This window comes from Neoarius graeffei, chromosome 6 (assembly GCF_027579695.1).
Source record: "Neoarius graeffei isolate fNeoGra1 chromosome 6, fNeoGra1.pri, whole genome shotgun sequence".
In the NCBI taxonomy this organism is placed as follows: Eukaryota; Metazoa; Chordata; class Actinopteri; order Siluriformes; family Ariidae; genus Neoarius; species Neoarius graeffei.
The window spans coordinates 99,142,418-99,159,492 of record NC_083574.1 but is presented as its reverse complement, the minus strand read 5'-3'; the positions used below and the strand labels follow the sequence as shown (position 1 = coordinate 99,159,492).

The 17,075-nt window shown below is 42.4% G+C and overlaps 1 protein-coding gene across 1 annotated transcript in view; it reads left to right on the top strand.

Annotated features, from left to right (window-relative positions):
- Positions 1 to 595: 595 nt before the first annotated feature.
- Positions 596 to 17,075, top strand: part of LOC132888191 (NLR family CARD domain-containing protein 3-like) — a 43,670-nt gene continuing 27,190 nt past the window's right edge. The window contains exons 1-2 of the mRNA XM_060924240.1: positions 596 to 684; positions 15,006 to 15,116. Of these exons, the coding sequence (XP_060780223.1) occupies positions 650 to 684; positions 15,006 to 15,116 (146 nt within the window). The 5' untranslated portion in view covers positions 596 to 649. The remainder of the gene's footprint in view (positions 685 to 15,005; positions 15,117 to 17,075) is intronic.

The window sequence follows — 17,075 nt, the reverse complement described above, 5'->3', positions numbered from 1 at the left end:
AGGGAAAGTGTCATTGAATGAAATGTGTGGCACCCAGCTCTATGTTTGGCTCCCCAAGGTCAGTGCTTGTGCCTATTCCAGAACACTCTGCTGTTACTGCTGAGGTTCCTGACAAAGAGCTGCTTTCAATAATGATCAATTTTTAAACAACATGTCACAATTTTAAAATATAAAATGTTAAAATATACCCCCCCAACACCACCATCATGTATATTGGACAGTAGGCTAATAGGCCAAAAGAACCTGTTATTTCACAGTTTGTGACCCTGCCAACAATCAGCCAGATCAGAGGCAAGAGTATGGGCAAAATTGATGTGTTTTTTCTTTTTTCTTTTAAAATCTGGAAATATCGTAACCGACCAGCCTCCCCTGTTTGAAAGACTACCAGCCGCCACTGGTGTGGACAGAGATTATTTCTAATACAGAGCGAAAACAGAGATTGTTTTTACTTTAACGTCATTTTAAAACTAAAACGTATGAGTGTGGACGTAGCCTGTGTTTATATAAAGGAGAGAGAGAGAGAGAGAGAGAGGCTGTGACTCCACTCTCTGAAACCCCGCCTTTTCTCCTCCGGATCTCAGGGGAAAGTGAAAGTGAAAGTGTTTTCAGGTGAAAGTCAGCAGGAGTTTTTTTTTGTGATCAGAAAAACATGTGGCTCTTGAGGAAGAAAAAAAAATCATCAGAGTGAGTACAGGAATATAAAGCTGTAATATGTGAATGTTTGGATTATTTTCTAAATGAAGAACATTTCTGTCTTAACTGACACAGTTGACTTAATTCTTAATTTGATAATTCGGTGTTGACGCAGTAACTTAACCTGAAGGAAGGAAACCTGTGTGTCCTGCGGTGTTTCTTACATATGTGTAAAGTTTACAGCTGTTACTTGTTAGAGAGGGAAGAATATTCATATTTATTACAACAATTCCTGACATACTTCCACTATTTATTCTTCTTTTTCTCCAACATACACAAACAGCAACAAACGCAACACCACTTCCTGGTTACACACACACACACACACACACACACACACACACACACACAGCCATTTTAGATTGAAATGCTGAAATGTCATTGGGCCTCGATACCATTCGTGTCAGATCGGAATATCTCACAGCAGCAACTATTTTTATCGATTCTGTCCTGATAAAACCATTTCAATCACAAGTCGGATAAATATCTGTGTAGCCTTCACCTGACATATAAGCAACCAGAGAACTGTGCTTCAGAAATTTAAAGCTCTTTCAATAATAAATATCAATCTCTATGAAGTAAAATAGCTTTTTAGCATCATGTAATTTATACACACTTTTTTGACAAAGTACTTACCCATATTAACAAAAAATAAACCTATGTATTTGTGCTTGCGTTTATATGGAAGAGCACTGAAATATACAGGAGATTAGTTGCTCAGTGTTGTTCAACTCAAAAGTTTAAATTCTTTGCACATCTCCTGTTAAGACCAGAGAGACGTAACGCTTCACAATCTTGTGTACAAAAATTACATACTTTCCAACCCACTGAGAAGGAAAAGTGGTAGATCAGATTGTGCAGCATAGTCGCACCCTTGTCTAGGGGGGGGTCCTGGCTGCACTAAGGTCAAGCAATACAAGCAGCGAGACACAGCCCTGATCAGAAGCCAACAGTAGCCTTATCACACCCTTGGCAACCCCCCTCCCTCTCCTGATGGTAAGGCTGCACTCAAGGTGTGTGAAGAGGATATGACACGGCTCTTCCAGAATCAGAACATAAGGAAAGCACAAGGTCCAGACGGAGTCTCCCCCCCCCCCCCCCCCCGTCTTAAAGCCTGTGCTGACCAACTGGCTCCAATCTTTACACAGATCTTCAACAGATCCCTCAAGCTATGTCAAGTCCCCTCCTGCTTCAAGCGCTCCACCAAGAAACCCTCCATTACAGGATTAAATGACTACAGGCCTGTCGCTCTGACATCTGTGGTCTTGAAGCCCTTTGAACGACTAGTGCTGGCTCACCTGAAGAGCATTACAGGTCACCTGCTAGACTCCCTGCTTACAGGCCAAAGTGGTCAGTGGATGATGCAAGTTAACATGGGGCTGCACTACATCCTGCAACATCGTGACTGCTCAGGGACCTATGCAAGAATCCTGTTCATAGACTTCAGCTCAGTGTTCAACACCATACTTCCAGAAATCCTCTCCTCCAAACTGTCCCAGTTCAATGTCTCACCTGCCATATGTCAGTGGATCACCAGCTTCCTGACAGGCAGGGAACAGCAAGGAAGGCAGGGGGAAGTCACTTCTGGCATGCGGTCAGTCAGAACTGGTGCTCCTCATGGATGTGTCTTCTCCCCACTGCTCTTCTCCCTTTACACCAATGACTGCACCTCCAGGAACCCAAATGTAAAACTCCTGAAATTTGCAGATGATACTGTACTTCTGCTGACTTTTTTTTTTGCTCACCTCTTAATGACCTAGGCAAGAAAATTCTACTAATTAACTTTTGACAAGGCATGCCTGTTAATTGAAGTGTTCCAGGTGACTACCTCAGGAAGCTGGTTAAGATAATGTCAAGTGTGTGTAATGCTGTTAACAAGGCAGATGATGGCTACTTTGAAGAGTCTAAATAAAATATGAAATATATTTTTGACCATTTTTAGTTTACCACATAATTCCATATAATAGTGCATCTCAAAAAATTAGAATATTTTGAAAAAGTTCAATATTTTCCATCAGTTATTTAAGAAAGTGAAAATGTTATATATTATAGACTCATTACACATAAACTAAAATGTTTCAAGCATTTTTCTATTTTAATTTTAATCAGTATGGCATACAGTACAAAAACATAAAAAAACATCTCAAAATATTAGAATATTTCATTTCGAGTTTGAGTAAAACAGTATGAACACAGTGTATCTCTCGGTCTCGTTCAGTACACACAACCACAATCATGGGGAAGACTGCTGACTTGACTGCTGTCCAGAAGATGATCACTGATGCCCTCCACAAGGAGGGTAAGCCACAAAAGGTCATTGCTGAAAAGGGTGGCTGGAAAAGGTGCACAAGCAGCAGGGATGGCCGCAGTCTTGAGAGGATTGTCAAGAAAAGTTGATTTCAGAACTTGGGAGAGCTTCACAAGGAGTGGACTGAGGCTGGTGTTAGTGTATCAAGACCCATCACGAACAGACATCTTCAAGAAAGGGGATACAACTTTCGCATTCCTAATATCAAGCTACTCCTGAGCCAGAGACAATGTCAGAAGTGTCTTATCTGGGCTAAGGAGAGAAAGAAATGGACTGTTGCTCAGTGGTCCAAAGTCCTCTTTTCAGATGAAAGTACATTTTGCATTTAATTTGGAAATCACGGTTCTAGAGTCTGGAGGAAGAGTGGAGAGGCACAGAATCCAAGGTGTTTGAAGCCCAGTGTGAAGTTTCCACAGTCTGTGATGATTTGGGGTGCCATGTCATCTGCTGGTGTTGGTCCACTGTATTTTATCAAGTCCAAAGTCAACACAGCCATCTACCAGGAGATTTTAGAGCACTTCATGCTTCCATCTGCTGACGAGCTTTTTGGAGATGCTGATTTACTTTTCCAGCAGGACTTAGCACCTACGCACAGTGCCAAAACTACTACCAAATGGTTTGCTGACCATGATATTACTGTGTTTGATTGGCCAGCCAACTTGCCTGACCTAAACCCCATAGAGAATCTATGGGGTATTGTCAAGAGGAAGATGAGAAACACCCGACCCAAAAATACAGAAACGCTGAAGGCCACTATCAAAGCAACCTGGGCTTCAATAACACCTCAGCAGTGCCACAGGCTGGTCACCTCCATGCCACACCGCACTGATACAATAATTCATGGTAAAGGAGCCCCAACCAAGTATTGAGTGTATAAATGAATATACTTTTCAGAAGTTGGACATTTCTGTATTGTAAATCCTTTTTTTGATTGATCTTAGGGAATATTCTAATAATTTGAGATATTGGAATTCTGATTTTCATGAGCTATAAGCCATAATCATCAAAATTAAAACAAAAAAGGCTTTAAATATTTCACTTTACATGTAATGAATATAGAATATATGAATGTTTACCTTTTTGAATTAAATTATGAAAAAAGGAACTTTTTCATGGTATTCTAATTTTTTGAGATGCACTAGTTCCAGATGTTATTTCATAGTTTTGATGTCTTCAGTATTGTTCTACAATGTAGAAAATAGTCACAGTCCAGAAAAACATATGAATGAGTCGATGTGTCCAAACTTTTGACCGGTACTGTGTAAATCATATTTGTTGTAATATCATTTTCCCCTGTTGTTTTCACACCAGGACCAGTCTAAGCTAATTAGACCTTCTGAAATAATGTCTGGGGAGTGTGAGGAACTCGGAACATCTGAAATGAGTTAAGATGAGCAGCACAAGAAGATAGATAGATAGATAGATAGATAGATAGATAGATAGATAGATAGATAGATAGATAGATAGATAGATAGATAGATAGATCAATCGATCTTTTGGAGGGTTCCCTCAGGGAAATTAAAATTCTAGCAACATCATTACAGGATAAATAGAGAATAGAAAATAAAAAAAGCTTCTGGATAAATTAAGTATTAACATATACAAATTAAAAAATAAATATATATATGTGTGTAGTGTATATATATATATATATATATATATATATATATATATATATATATATATATATACAGGCAGTGTTCGAACTATGCCGATATTTTCGGGGGGTCCCTTTTTTTCCCTTGGGGGGGGGGGGCGTGTGTGCTTGAGCTTGTCTCAGAGCGCAGATCTCCAAACACATGAGAAGCCTATCTTACGCACATATCATGCGGACTCCACACCTGAAAGGAAGTGTGTTGGCACTGTTGGCACACTTCCTTTCTACTAGTTTGTGTCCCCAACCTGGCAGCAGCAGTCGTTGTCATATCGGTTTATTTTATCTTTGATGTAAACACAACACTTCGGATATGCAAATGCTTCCCGTTACACACGATTGCTATGTCAAGAAACATCATTTTGCCAATATTTTAGACCCCCCAACATTTCCCAAATCATGTTTTCAAGGGATCTCATGTCTGCTTCAGGGGATCTCGGATCCCCCAAGTACCCCCGTAGTTCGAACGGTGTATACAGGTGTATATATGAAAAAAGTCCAGCAGGAGAGGTATTGCACATTATATTACACATTGTCCAGTATTGCTTTTTGTTAGGCTAGGCTACTGCTGCTCCTTCCCATCCTCTGTCCTCCTGTTACCCCTCCTCCCCCCCAGAGAGGCGTTGTACAGTCTGATGGCGTGAGAGACAAAGGAGTTTTTGAGTCTGTTCGTCCTGCACTTGGGAAGGAGCATTCTGTCACTGAACAGGCTCCTCTGGTTGCTGATGACGGTGTGCAGAGGGTGACTGGCATCGTCCATGATGTTCAGTATTTTGTCCATAGTCCTCTTCTCTGCCACCGTCACCAGAGAGTCCAGCTTCATGCCGACCACAGAGCCGGCCCGCCTGATCAGTTTGTCACAAGACACAAACGAAAGCATGTAGAATGCAAAAATGTGATATAACCTACTGCTCCCTATGTTCTAAATTAAAAGAAAAAGGAAATTTACATGCACTAACATAAACTTATAAAGGATTTGTTAGAAGTTCTGCATGGAGGCTCTGAATGAAATATTGTACAGAATGGAATATTTTTTTTTACTGTTTTTTTAAGCAGTGTTTAAAATATTAAAAATGTGTAGTGTGAGAAGTTTACTATGACCCATAAATGGAACTAAATCTGAAAACTAGGGGCCCGTTTACACGAGGACGCTGTCGGGTAAAAACGACTAAATATTTTATCGGAAGTGCCTTTCGTTTACACGGGGACAGCGTTTCCGAGGCTGAAAAACGGAAAAAATTGAAAACGCCTTCCAGAGTGGATAAGTTAAAAACAGCCCCCATTGCATATCCATCTAAACTACCCAATACGCGAAACTCTGCTCGGATCTGCTCACGTCGGGTACGCATTTACATCATACATATGTCATATACTGTACATGCCAGCCCGGGAAGTAAGAAAGTAAGTAAAAAAGTAAGAGCATGTCTGATTACATCGATCCAACGGACCTTCAAGCTGCTCTGGCAGCTTTAATAAACGTCCAGGAGTCCTTCGAACATCTATACCGAATCTGCACACATACCGTTAATGAACAAAGGTGGGTATAGTATGCTCTTACTTTTTTACTTACTTTCTTACTTACCATAGCCAGAGTAGTCAAAGTTTTCGCGGCACAGATGTGCAGATCAGACAAGACGGAAGACGTTGTGCATGCGTGCAGGCATAGCGGAGGTCTTTCACAGCACCACCTAGCCGCCTGGCATGCACATCCAATTGAATTCCACACATTTATGCGTCACCGTATAGACGCAGATTTCCTCCTTGAAAACGGTCGTGTAGACGCGGAAAAAAGTGAGAACGAAAACGGACTTTTGCGTTTTTGTTTCAGACCGTCCCCGTGTAAAGTGGGCCTAGTAGTGAATTAGCAACAAACTGGTAATGGTTCAGGTTTCACATATTGTTGAAATGTTCATGAGGAAGAAGTCCTGTATTTCTAGTGGGAAAAGGGTACGTTAATGGAACACAGGCATGGGGGGAGACAGGTATACTGAAAGAACTGCTCAGAAATTCTTTGTGAACAGAACCAACAGAACCAAGACCATTAATGTTGCGTGATCGTCAGAAAAATATCTTAAACAATAACAACTGTCTTGAAAGAGACAGAGTAACACTCACTGTCACCAGAGGTCTCTGTCTCACTTTTCTCCTTTTTCAAGTTAGATTAGATTAGATAGATTGGATCAATGAAGTTTTATCTAATCTATCTAATCTAATCTAACTTGAAAAAGGAGAAAAGTGAGACAGAGACCTCTGGTGGTGTTGCCTCCCTAACTGACAGGCTAGGGAAGTGCTGATTCTCCCTGTGGCGAGAATAGGCACGACACACACGTTTTTCAGATGTTCACTTCACAGGAAGAACTTTTATTCTCCCTCTTCGTGTGTTTAAATACTATTCCCTACCACTCAAGCGCTTTGCGCCCCCTTGTGGAGAAGTTACAAATACTATTGTACTGACCCACAAGAATGTTAAACTAACACCATTAAATGTAAATGAAAGAAAATAAGGGGTGTCTTGTTTTTGAATTATTATTATTATTTTAGCCCCCCTACACTCTCCCTTCCTTAAAAGAATGTCTCCTGACAGTTGCCTTTTTCAATGCACTAAAGTGAAGCAATTTGGGCAATAAAACTGTGGCTGAAAGAAGGGAGAGACGGGGACAATGTTTGGAGTAACTGCAAAGGGGTAACTGGGTAAGAGAGAGTTCACAGTAGCACCCCAATGTGCGTATGATGGTTGTCCCAGAGTATCGTAAGTGAGCCTTTCAGTTGGTCGGCCCTGTCGCTGTGATCTTCTCAACCCGACTTCATCTTCTATATTTGCATTCTCAGTGTCTCCCACTTGATTAGCCCTCTCCTCAGCCATCTCAGTACATTCTGGTACCTCCAACCTATCCTGAATCACCTCAGGTTCTGGCATGTCAGGTTCAAACTCATGGGCTGATTCATTCAACTCCGGCTGCTCTTGAGGATTCAATTGTGGAATGGCAGGTACTTGGGACTGCGACCCTGCCAGCCTGTAGCAAGGGTTTCTGCTCCGGAGGTCGTAATTGTGGTAAGTGTACTCCTCCTCCTCATCCGAGCTTTCTGTAACTGGCATGCCAATGTCCTTTTCTGGTTGTTTCTTTCTTTTCTGTTTTGTCAGTTCTTTTGTGGGCAGGTCTGCCTCAAGAGGCAGGTCATTTACTGGCAAGAGCATGTTTCGATGGAGTATGCGCGACGTCTTATTACCCTTCTCTGGCTGTACTTTGTATACTGGTCCATCTCCCATCCGTTCCACAACACGGTGCACTACATCCTCCCAGTATGCACGCAATTTACCAGGGCCACCTCTCTCTGAGCAATTTTTCACTAGTACTCTGTCACCAGGTTGAATACACACTCCCCTCACTTTTTTGTCATACTGGTTCTTCCCTTTGGTTGAAGACTTCTGACTGTTGTCAGCAGCAATTTGGTAAGCTGCTCGCATCCTGTCCGCCCACTTCTGTGCGAATGACTGGTGGCTGTGTGTCTCTGTGTCTCGTCTCGGACTAAAGAGTAGGTCAATTGGTAATCTGGGGTTTCTGCCATAGAGTAAGAAAAAAGGAGAGTATCCAGTGGCATCATGCCTTGTGCAGTTGTAGGCATGCACAATGTGAGGTAGATGGTCTTTCCATTCATTCTTCTTCTCTTCCTGCAGGGTGCGCAACATTTGGAGCAGAGTGCGATTCAGCCTTTCCACTGGATTGCATTGTGGATGATAAGGAGTCGTGCGAGAATGGGAAATCCCGGCCAGCTGTTGTAGTCTTTCGAACAGCTTATTTTCAAACTCATGTCCTTGGTCATGATGAAGTTTTTCTGGGTAACCAAAACGAGGAATGAAGTCCTGAAATATCTTTTCAGCTGCTGTCTTGCCTGATTTGTTCCTCGTTGGGTATGCCTGCGCAAAGCGCGTGAAATGGTCAACCAGCACCAGGATATACTCATATCCTCCTTTACTTGGCTCCAGGTGTAAATAATCAATGGAGACCAACTCAAATGGTGCACTTGTGGTAATAGACCCCATTGGAGCTCTTTGTAGGACGCTGGGATGTTTTTGTTTAATGCAAGCACATCTCTTTGTCACATAGTCCTCAATGTCTTGCTTCATGTGGGGCCAAAAAAATCTTTCACGAGCCAGATGAATTACCTTTTCGGCACCTATATGTCCCATGTCGTCATGTAAACTCTGCAACACCAGAGGCTTCAGATGTTCAGGAAGGACCAGTTGTTTGTGCTGTTCAGTTTGCCGGTAGAGTACTCCCTTATCCACTTCCAGTTTGTTCCATTCATACAGTAATCTCCTAGTCTGTCTTCCCATCGTTTTCTTGTCTGTTTTTTTCGGAGTCCATCCATTCAGTTTCAAGGACACAATTTCTTTTATGGCCGGATCATTTTGTTGTGCAGCCCTGATGCCTTCAGGGCTAACACTGGTAGCGCCACCTGTTGGGACAATGTTGTCAATGTCCTTGGCCAGTTGCAGTACAGCAACCCAGGGCACATCATTCTCTTGCACAGCCCTGCATCCTTGCCATACTGCAGACACCACCTCCGGTGACACAATCTCCGTATGTTCTTTCATCTCATCTTCAAGGTTGACTGGATATCTGGACAACAGATCAGCATCTGAATTCATTTTCCCTGGCCTGTATTTAATGTCAAAACAGAAATCAGCCAACTCCCCAACCCATCTGTGACCCACAGCATTTAACCTGGCAGTAGTTAAGATGTATGTCAATGGGTTGTTATCAGTATAGACCGTGAATGAGGGCGCATAATAGAGATAGTCGCGAAACTTATCGCAGACAGCCCATTTGAGTGCAAGAAACTCAAGTTTTCCAGAGTGGAGGTAGTAGTTCCTCTCAGCCGGTGTTAATGTCCTGGACCCATAAGCAATTACACGTAACTTGTTATTCTGGTGTTGATATAGCACTGCTCCCAGACCTTCGTTTGAAGCATCAGTGTGCAACACAAATGGAAGACTAAAATTTGGATAAGCAAGGATGGGAGGATTAGTCAGTATGTCCACAAACTTTGACAATACACTCTGGTGTTCGGTGGTCCATGTAATGGGTGTACGTGAAGGGAGCTGACCCAGGTTTCCCTTTCTACCTTGACCTTTCTCACCCCTGGCCTGAGATCTGCTGGTGTGAGTCGTGTGATCTGGGGTTTGGAGGAGGTTAAACAGTGGCCTTGCCAATCGTGAAAAGTCCTGAATGAATGACCTGTAGTACGTAAGGAATCCGAGTAGTGTCCTCAACTGCCCAACTGTGCGTGGAGTTTTCTGTTTCAGGGCAATTACTGCTTCCACATCTTTTTGATCAATTTCAATCCCATCACCTGACACGATTCGGCCAATGTATCGGATTTTCCTCTTAAACAGTTCACATTTTGTTGGCCGAAGTTTGATCCCATGTTTTCTCATCCTACAGAGGACTTCTCTCACATGGTCCACATGTTCATGGAAGGTCTTTGAGTAGCAGAGTACATCATCTAAATATGGCACACAGCATTCATCTCTAATCCCTTCTAGCACTCCCTCCATACATTGCTGAAATGCTGCGGGGGCATTTGTAAGTCCAAATGGTATTCGCACCCATTCATACAGCCCCCAGGGGGTGCTGAAAGCTGTTCTATGCTGCGACTCCTCACTCACAAAACCCTGATGATAGGCGCTTCCCTGATCTAAAATTGAGAACCATGAATTACCTCCCAGACTATCTAACAGATCCTGAATTCGGGGCAATGGATGGCGATCAGGTATGGTCTTTCGGTTCAGGGCCCGGAAGTCCACGCATAAACGCAAGCTGTGGTCTTTCTTGCGTACACAGACCACGGGTGAGCTGTTAGCTGACACCGACTTTTTGATCCACCCCCTGTCCAGAAGATTTTGCACGTATTCCTTTACTTCTTTGTACAGGGGCTTTGGGATAGAGTTGTAACTTTTTTGGACTGGCACTTCATCAACTGTGTTGATTTTCAGTTTTAAATCAGGAATGCAGCCAATATCTCCCTCTTCAGAAGCAAATACATCAGATTCATCATAAAGCATTTGGCGTACCACTGCTTGCTCATTTTCAGGAAGGTGGTCTAAATTTACTGGGGGATGCCATTTCCCTTCACTGGTCCGTTTGTTGTTTTTGTCTTGGTGGTCCATAACACTTGTTTGTGTTGAACACACAAGGACATCACCAGCCTGACTGGTAGGTGATTGGTTACTTGATCGAATATCACAGGGCTCATAATCGATGAACTCAGCGATCACACCCAGAGCTGTTCTGGGGGGGGCAATAAATATCATGCTGTGAGACATTCTGAATAGGAATCTTCACTGTTTTTGAGGAGCCGGCTGGCACAACGACAATAGCGGGGAATAGTTCTAGTCCCTCTGGCAAACCATTCTCCAACTCTGGCTCAAACAACATTGCCCCTCCCCCTGGAAATGCTCTGAGGCGACATTTCAGATCACATATCTGGCCCCGGTAAATAGTGAAGCCCTTCTTCCCAGTTTTGACTACTGGGTTTTCTGGTTCATCATAGCATGACATGCTGTTGAGAGCTGACATGAGGGTTTCGACAGCATGCTTTTCGATACTCATCGCCTCAGACAGTAAGTCCAACAGGGTTATGCAGTTCAGTTGTCCCCCATTTTGCATTATAATTGTCTCAATGATGTTAAATCCAATCAGTGGGCCAGTGGTACAGTGTTTGCTCACAAGCATTGGCACATGTATTGCTACGCTTCCATGTTTTTCACTTTTAATCTCGACCAGAATGTCCATCCAGCCATCAAATGGGACATCGGTGCCGTTGGCTGCTGTGACTTCGAGTGGGCCGTCCAATGGTAAGCTTTCAAGGGGGTGAATTTCAGCATCTGGCAAGGCTTGACTCACCCACTGTTTCGCTACCATGCTCACCTGTGCTCCACTATCAAGTAATGCCTTTACCTTCACCTCATTCAAATGACAATCTAGCATACATCTCCCACCTATTAGCTTGGCCACCAGTTTGCCTTTTGTTGTGATGTCTTGTTGGTGTGGCTGAGTCACTGGTGATGATTTCTTATGGCAACATAGGTTTACACTAACCCGGGACTCTTCACTCACCAAAGTCACTGGTGGTCCCTCCCCAGTGACCGGCGTTGGTTTCCCGACTGGTTCCTTTTTTGGAGACACCCGATGGCTCGGTGTCCTTCGCTGCCACAGCGGAAGCAATGTGTGCAGCTGTCATTTCTCTGTGTTATACACTGCTGACATTTCCCCCTAACATCTGATTTGGGGGCTGGCTTTGCATGTGTTAGGGTGGTACCGAGATTTTCTGGAGTTTTGGTAAAGGCTTTCTCTAGGCTCTTTGTCAAAGATGACACTTGGGCTGTCAGCTCATGTATTGCAGTGCGATTCGCTTGAAGTTCTGTCTGCATCTGAATATCTTTCTGTTGCCCACTATCTTGTTGTACTGCATTGAGGTTGGCGTTTTTTTGTTTGTTTGTGTGACCCAGGCGATTCTGCCTCTCTGTGTCTTCACTCACTGAACGGGTTATGGTGTCTAAGATGAAATCATCAGTGACCATCATATTTGAGATGTGTGGCCTGATATCTTGTCTGACATGTGCATGCCTCTCATTCATTCCCTGGTAGAGTGAATGTAGAAACACTCCCTGCACTAGTGTACCATCATACTGAAACCCTGAAGTTTGCTTGGATGCAAAGAGTAAGCGCTGCTTCAATCCCATTAATCTGTACATAAATTGTTGCGGACCTTCTTTATCAAGCTGTTTTGCATTGCTCAACTCCTGAAACAATTCAGTACTGCTTTTGTCTCTAATGTGTGCTCGGAGAAAACTCTTGAGCTCAGCTATGGTTAGGGTTTGTTTGGTAGTAAGCATGTCCCTAAATGTGCCAGGTTTAATTAACTTGAACACTGTCCTAATAATCTCAGCCTCTGTAAACCCCTCAGCCAACCCTTCATCAATTTGTTTAGACAAATGGTTAAAATTGAAATCTGAATCAGAATCAGAAATTTGACCTCCGTGAATTTTATACTCCCTACGAGGTAACATTGCTGCCATCTCTGTCAGTTTAACTAGACCAGGTACCTTCTCAGCAGCTGCTGGTGTTGGTATTGTCTTTGTCTTTACTGATGCTACCGGCTCAGTCTCTACAACCACCTCAGCAGTTGCCTTCTCAGGTGCATGGGCTTCTCCCCGGACAGTCTCCCGACCACCTTGCAGATCATTGATGAGGTCACGAAAGGTGAGCAGGGCAGCCATCCCTTGGTCCTCGAGACCCTTCAGTCCTTCACTTCTCAAAAAGTCCTGAAGAAAATCGAAGAATTCCACTGCCGTCGCGTCCCTGCTTGGCATCTCTCCTTCCACCTCATCGCTGCATGATTGTGTAAGTCTATACAGGATGTCTGTACTGGAGGCGCTGGTCAGCTGATGCAGTTGTTGTTGAATTTCCCACCGCAGTTCTCGTAGCGTTGTCATCTCTGAATACTGGCTCGAGGAATGGCAAATCCCGCAATTCTGTGATGATCAACACCTGTTGACGAGGCGATGATCCCGGACGAGCCCCCAAAATTGTTGCCTCCCTAACTGACAGGCTAGGGAAGTGCTGATTCTCCCTGTGGCGAGAATAGACATGACACACACGTTCTTCAGATGTTCACTTCACAGGAAGAACTTTTATTCTCCCTCTTCGTGTGTTTAAATCAGGGGTCTCAAACCTGATCCATAAAGGGCCGTGTGGCTGCAGGTTTTCATTCCAGCCATGCAGCAGCACACCTGACTTAGCTCATTCAATCAACTGAACTGTCTTCACACAGTCAAATACTTGCAGCCACACCCACCCTTGATTAAAGGGTGGGTGTGTCAGTTGATTGAATAAGCCAAATCAGGGTGCTGCTGCATGGCTGGAATGAAAACCTGCAGCCACACGGCCCTTTATGGATCAAGTTTGAGACCCCTGGTTTAAATACTATTCCCTACCACTCAAGCGCTTTGCGCCCCCTTGTGGAGAAGTTACAAATACTATTGTACTGACCCACAAGAATGTTAAACTAACACCATTAAATGTAAATGAAAGAAAATAAGGGGTGTCTTGTTTTTGAATTATTATTATTATTTTAGCCCCCCTACAGTGGCAGTGAGTGTTAGTCTGTCTTTTTCAACCTGGAATGGAGAAAATCTTTTTAAAGAGATCATGAAATATTGTGAAAGCTAAAATTTGATTTTGTATGTTGATGTATTTACTTTTAAAACAGAAAGTTTTTGTTTGTTTTTTAGAGAATTCTCTCTAACACACGTGTTTCACACACACACACACACACACACACACACACACACACACACACACACAACTGGGACTACGTGAGCTTTACTAACAAGCTCATTTCTTCCTTGCCTAGCTTGAACTCGCATGATCTCATTTTAGGTGGTGATCTGAATTGTTACTGACCCAGCCTTAGACTGATCGAACCCTAAACTTTTGACTTTCTCTAAAATGGCTACGATCTTATCTGTATTTATGAACCAGGTGGGGTGCATTGACCCCTGGCAGACCCTTTTTCCTTACAACAAAGAACTTTCCTCTTTTTTTCCCCCCATGCACACAGTACATATTCCAGAATCGATCATTTTTTCATAGATAAGACTTTTCTCTCCTCAGTTAAGAACGTTGTATATTCAGGGTCATTACTGAATACTCTAAGTGATGATTAAATACTCAAAGTGACAATATTTTATGTGTAATTTGAGGGAAATGTCAGTAATTTTTGGAATAAATAAAACAAAAATGTTCAATTTCTTCAAACACAACTGTAAATCATAAAACCAGAGAAACTGATCATTTTGGTATATTTTTTTTCTTTATAATTGTTTATTTTTTATATATTTGTGTGGGTGGGTGGAGGTGTGTGTGTGTATTCCTCTTTTCCCTCTCCACTGTAATTGTTTATTTTTTATACTTGTTCTCATCACTTATGGTTCTCAAAGGTGATGTGGTGTGTGTGGGTGTGGGTGTGTGTGTGTGGGTGTGTGTGTGGGGGGGTGAATCAGGGGTGAAAAGTCGAAAAAGTATGTTCATATCACATGTTCAGTCCTTTTACTCAGTGTCTCCTCATAACTAGCTGCTACTTTGCAGCCAAGCTACAAAGCCCCTGTTGGTCCATCAAGCAAGGTCTTTATTCTGCTCTGTTCCAGAGGTGCAGTATAATAATCAAATTAGGATATGCAAATAATTATGAAACTCTGGAGCTATATATACATAATGGCATCTTCAGATATAAATCACTATATTTTATGGATAAAAATCTAAAACTACTTTCTCTTCATTCTAGTGAAACGAAGGAAAGGCCCGTCTCACCTGGACCCAGCTGTGTGTCCTTTCAGAGTGACAACTCAATGACAGAGCCTCTCCGGTTTACAGATGGAGCATCCTCTGTGGAAAGGTATTCCTCTATCTTCCTCTCACTCAGTTCTCTGAATATCTGTAGAAATAACTCCCGACAAGGCAATTCTTGTTCGCTTCAGTATAAAATGTGTTGTGCTAAATTTTCTTGATTAAATTTCTGGTATCAAGTTCAGAGTTCATATGAACCGTTATGAACGTGTGTTCTAGTCATATCACTACTCATAACAAGCCCAAAATAATTCTACCCTAATAACTTCTGGGTAGAAAAGGAAAAGTTTTTCCAGAAGGGAATCTGCCAATAGCCCTTGGTAAACTCCAGGAGGGGGTGGGGGGGGATGGGGTTAGTGGTCAGAGGAGTCTCTGTGTTGTCTTCCGTTAGATCAGTGCAAAACCCAAACCTAACCAAGTAGGTCAGGGAGCAAATGTCCAAAACATTTATCTTGCAATTGGGCAACTATTGCTCCATAGGAAGGTTAGAGATGGTGTCCCAGTGGGTTCTGAGTGAGATTCTGTCAGGGAAAGTGAACAGCACGTGGATGCAAATGCAGAATGTTTATTAACGGTGAAACACAGATAACACAAAGACCAAGCAACGTGAACGAGGCAAAATCATAACAGGAACATGGTACACATCAGGGAGGAGAGACTAAAGAACGACAGTGTGGACAGTCGTGACTTAAATAGTGTTGCTCATTAACCAAAACGTTAAACAAGTGTGGTGCAGTGCCTGATGGGAAACGTAGTCCAGTGCTGTTTTCAGCGCTGCCATGATAGAGTTGATGTTTTTGCCCTGAGCCAGAGCTCATCTCTCTCTGTCACTGTCATTGCCAGAAAAATAGGAACCACCAGTTTGTTAAAATTGTGGTGGTAAACCCACCATGTTTTCCCTGGTGCAGTACCTCATGGTTGGCTTTCCCAACCCACCATGTGACCTTGACGGGCTCTTGTTGGTTGGCAGTAATCACAAGTCATTACGAGCTACAGTTGGGGGTTCCAAGTGTTTTATCTCCTGGTACAAATGAAGAATTTGGTTCCAAAACACTACAAGTGCCATTAAAATAAATTGAGTTTCTGTTAAAATAAGCTTGGCATTTGATCTCGATTCAAAGTTCCAAAATCAATTTTATACAAAATGTGATATTCGCCATGTGTTTCTGCATTGAATATCTCCTTTCTTTTCAAAATATGACAAACGCCACTACTGATTTTCAGCAGAACGTGTTATCTCTGCTCTCAACCAATCACAGCGTACCATTCAAATACGGAAACAGTAATAACCCCTCCCATCGACTGTCAACATCGTGGAGAATCCCTGTCTTTTAGTGAGATTTTTAACTCGATAAATGAATAATGGCGATGGAATCAAACATTTCTTATTTTAATGTTTTATATTTTTATTCCAGTAGAGAATGTGGTCCAGTGTTATTTTCTGATTTGAGCCCCTGATTCCTCCTGGGTGGAGATATGACACTGTATATATATACTGATGCACTGCCTAAAAACGCAGCTCCCAATGAGTGTGTAATGTGTGTAAAATAGATTGTTGCTTGTAGATGATGAGATGAATGTAATGTGGGACAATCTGTGGTCCAATAGAAGAGATGGTCCAAGTTCAGAGGCTGTCATATGTGGAGATCAGCTCTACTTCTTGTTTCTAGTTATATTTAAAACTAAAAAAAAATAATGTTTTTATTGATGTAATGGATATATCGCATTTTGGGGGAAAAAAACAATCAGTTTTTTAAATAAAATTTAAAAATCAAAATCTTGATTTGTATTTTTAATGTCATTACAGCTTCTTAGTGTTATATTAAAGTTTCAAACAGAATATCGTGGTTTTCCTGCAACTACTTTTTTGGGAAAGAAAATACCTTTTTCTCAAAGTTCCTTACAGTGGATTTATCACGGTTTGGAACTCTTCAGATTGTCTCAACAGGAAACGCCCTTCATGTTGCCATTGGAGCCAGTTCTCCCATGATAAGAAACTCACGTGTGG